General features: G+C 37.2%; 1 protein-coding gene across 2 annotated transcripts in view; it reads left to right on the forward strand.

Annotated features, from left to right (window-relative positions):
- The first annotated feature begins 890 nt into the window (after nucleotides 1-890).
- Nucleotides 891-3,030, forward strand: part of LOC109207739 — a 9,025-nt gene continuing 6,885 nt past the window's right edge. For both annotated transcript variants that reach the window (XM_019370721.1, XM_019370722.1), the window contains exons 1-3: nucleotides 891-1,383; nucleotides 2,367-2,551; nucleotides 2,626-2,729. In XM_019370721.1, coding sequence (XP_019226266.1) covers nucleotides 1,069-1,383; nucleotides 2,367-2,551; nucleotides 2,626-2,729 — 604 coding nt within the window. In that variant the 5' untranslated portion in view covers nucleotides 891-1,068. The remainder of the gene's footprint in view (nucleotides 1,384-2,366; nucleotides 2,552-2,625; nucleotides 2,730-3,030) is intronic.

Genomic DNA, 3,030 nt, shown 5'->3' on the forward strand with positions numbered 1-3,030 from the left:
TATTAATTGTTCTTCATTTATTGCTCATTATTGATCATAGAGAGCCGCCATCGCTGCTCTCATAACTGTTAGTCCTTCCTCGACTACCTTAACCGGGCATCCAACTTGACCTCGAGGCCCCGTATACGCAAGCTCGAGGCCTCGATTCCCAACCATTTCGGTTTGATTATTAAGCCATCTACAAGCTATCATCTTAATTTCTAATCCTTCGCTTAGTATCTTTTGCCTAACAACTAGTATAAAAATAGATCACGTATTTTTAGAACCACAAAATCAAATCTAATTGTTATTACCATTTTCAAGGTAAACACTATTCTTTTGTTAAAATGACTATACCGTTAAAACTTTACAAAAGATTATAAATAAAAAATTTCTTTGTAACGAAAACGATGAACAACAAATATAGTATGAAGAGAAAGTTAGAAAATGTATTTTGGAAAAAATATTTTGTGAGTTAAAATTTTTTATTAAGGAAAAACTAGTAAAAGTCTTGGTCAAACTAAAACTAAAAATGCTATAAGCTGAAATGCCATAAATTGGGGGTGACCAACTTATGACTTGGGATTGATTTTAACTTATAAGCACTTGGCTTTATAAGCACTTTGGATGTTTACCAAACGCATAGATAAGCCAAAAGGTGCTTATAAGACAATTTGATCAGCTTATAAGCTTAGCCAAACACCCTTTCCGTCTCAAAAAAAAAAAGAAAAAGAATAACGCGATTCAAGCTAACTTATTAAATATTTTGCATGAATTCAAACATCAAGTCCTAAATACTTTGTAAAATAGAACCACATGTCAAAGCTCAAAAATCACACATTTTTTAAACTTTAAGAAGTATTTTATGGTGCCATATAAAATGCTGCCGAAGAAAGAACGGAAGAAGTACAAAATAATCAAAAGACCCAAAGTTTGGGGGCCTAAAGAAGAAATCAAACAAAAAGCTCGCTCAGCTTCCCCAGCAAGCTAGACGATCAACAAAACCCGGTTCAATAAATTAGGGTTCTCAAAATCCCCGCCTTTTTTTTTCACACACTGACACTGAGAGTTCACGGAATCAGTGCATGAATGGCGAAGGAAGACGATAATCCTACAACTCCACTGCTTTCTAAACCGAACTCAAACCCTAGTAAAGACCAGTCCCCGGTTCTCTCCGAATCATGTTCTTCCCTTCCCCGTAGCAATTGTAATGGCAATAACAACTACAAAATTACCGATGCCAATGGCACCGATAATTCTCCGTTGCAGAGAAATCCGCTGAGTCCTGAAGATTTTATACTATCGGTGGCTTCGAAAATTGCGTTTCAGCCTTTGCAGTACTCTGATCCTGACGTTTGGGGCGTCTTAACTGCCATCTCGGATAAGGCCCGCAAGCGTCTTCAGGTCTCTATTCTTCTTCAGTACTTCCACAATTTTCAATTGGCTCCTTTTTCTTAGGAGTTCTCTTTTTGGTCCTTTTCTGACATTTGTATGTCATGTAGAAAATGATGGGGCTGATTTTTCTTTCAATTATTTGAACTCCATCACATAAAGTTTGATTTTTTTTTTCGTGCTACGGGATGAGGCTCACATTGGCGGAGTTTATAAAGTTAGGAAAAATGAGTATTCTGGAGGTAAGTTGTAGGTGGACCAAAATGCTAAATTCCCACTCCATGTTTAATTTGTTAGCTATTGAGTGTCTCTATTAATTGGTAGAGCTCATAATTTGGGACCTGATAGCTCTATTAAGAATGGCGTGAGGCCTCAAAATGGTTTAATGCTCTAGAAAAATAGGTGCTGTGACCATTAATAATTGCATGCAAAATATTCTGAGTAGACATCTTGAGGGGTAGGACATGAACAAGCTATTACATCCTAACTTCCAGAGGAGATGTCTTTAAAGCCTAGACCCCAAAACTGAAGATTTAGTCTGGAGCATCGCGGTATAATATCTGGATGTGATACTTGAGTATTCCAGCAGAAATGAATTATGCAAGCTTAGTCTTGGATGAATCCTTGCAAGCTTGCGTTAGATGAGGGTTTGGAATTGGAACTGTCACATAAAATAAGGTAGCTTGAGATGCATCAGCAGATGTACTGGAATTGAAAATTTCAATTTGAAATGGAGATTTTAGCATTTGGTTTCTTTACCACCACAAGTGGTAGAGTGAATATACGAGGATATACCTTCTATTTGTGTATCCTCTTGCTGGTTCTGCCCCATTTAGTCTGATTGCAGATTGAGATTTAGCAATCAATGAAGTGGCAGTTTACTAAATAAGAAAAGGCCATTTTGTCACTTTTATATGATGCAGCATATCATGTTTTACATTATTGAAGCATTTCTCGCAAACAGTTTTATATATTGACGTTTGTCCTTAAAATAGGGAATGAACATGCTTCTTACATCTGAAGAACACTGCATTGGTCGGTTGGTAGATGATACCCGTTTCCAGATATTGTCTCCAGCTGTTAGTGCTCAACATTGCAAGATTTACAGGAAAAAGGTTGTCAGCGAAGACGCGGAGCATTCTGCCAACAGTTGCACTGCAGTCTTTCTGAAAGATTCAAGGTTGAACATCATTGTGGAACTTTTTTGATGCAACTTGACACAGGAGTTTACTGACTTATTTTGGTTCTCTGCAGCACAAATGGGACGTATCTCAATTGGGAAAAGTTGAACAAAAGTAGTCCTGAAGCCAGACTACGTCACGGTGATATTATCTCAATTGCGTTTGCTCCACATCATGGTAGAGTATCTATTTTATAAAGTTTCTGCTTGCTTGCTTCATATGTGTATCTTTCTCGACCAAAAGATGATTAACAATTTTAGTTTGATTGGTTTACATTGGTCTTCTCCTTTTAGATTTGTGTATTCAAATCCTTGAAAGTTCTAATTTTAATTTTAAACATTTATGCAAGACTTTGATGGATAGGAAAAAGGTCCATAGTCTTAAACATGCGGTCTTTACTAAGTCTCTAGGTAAAGTTGACCAGATGAAAACAAAGCTATTATGAGTCACTAAAATCCCCCCCCCCCCCCCCCCCCCC

This window comes from Nicotiana attenuata, unplaced genomic scaffold (assembly GCF_001879085.1).
Source record: "Nicotiana attenuata strain UT unplaced genomic scaffold, NIATTr2, whole genome shotgun sequence".
Lineage (NCBI taxonomy): Eukaryota > Viridiplantae > Streptophyta > Magnoliopsida > Solanales > Solanaceae > Nicotiana > Nicotiana attenuata.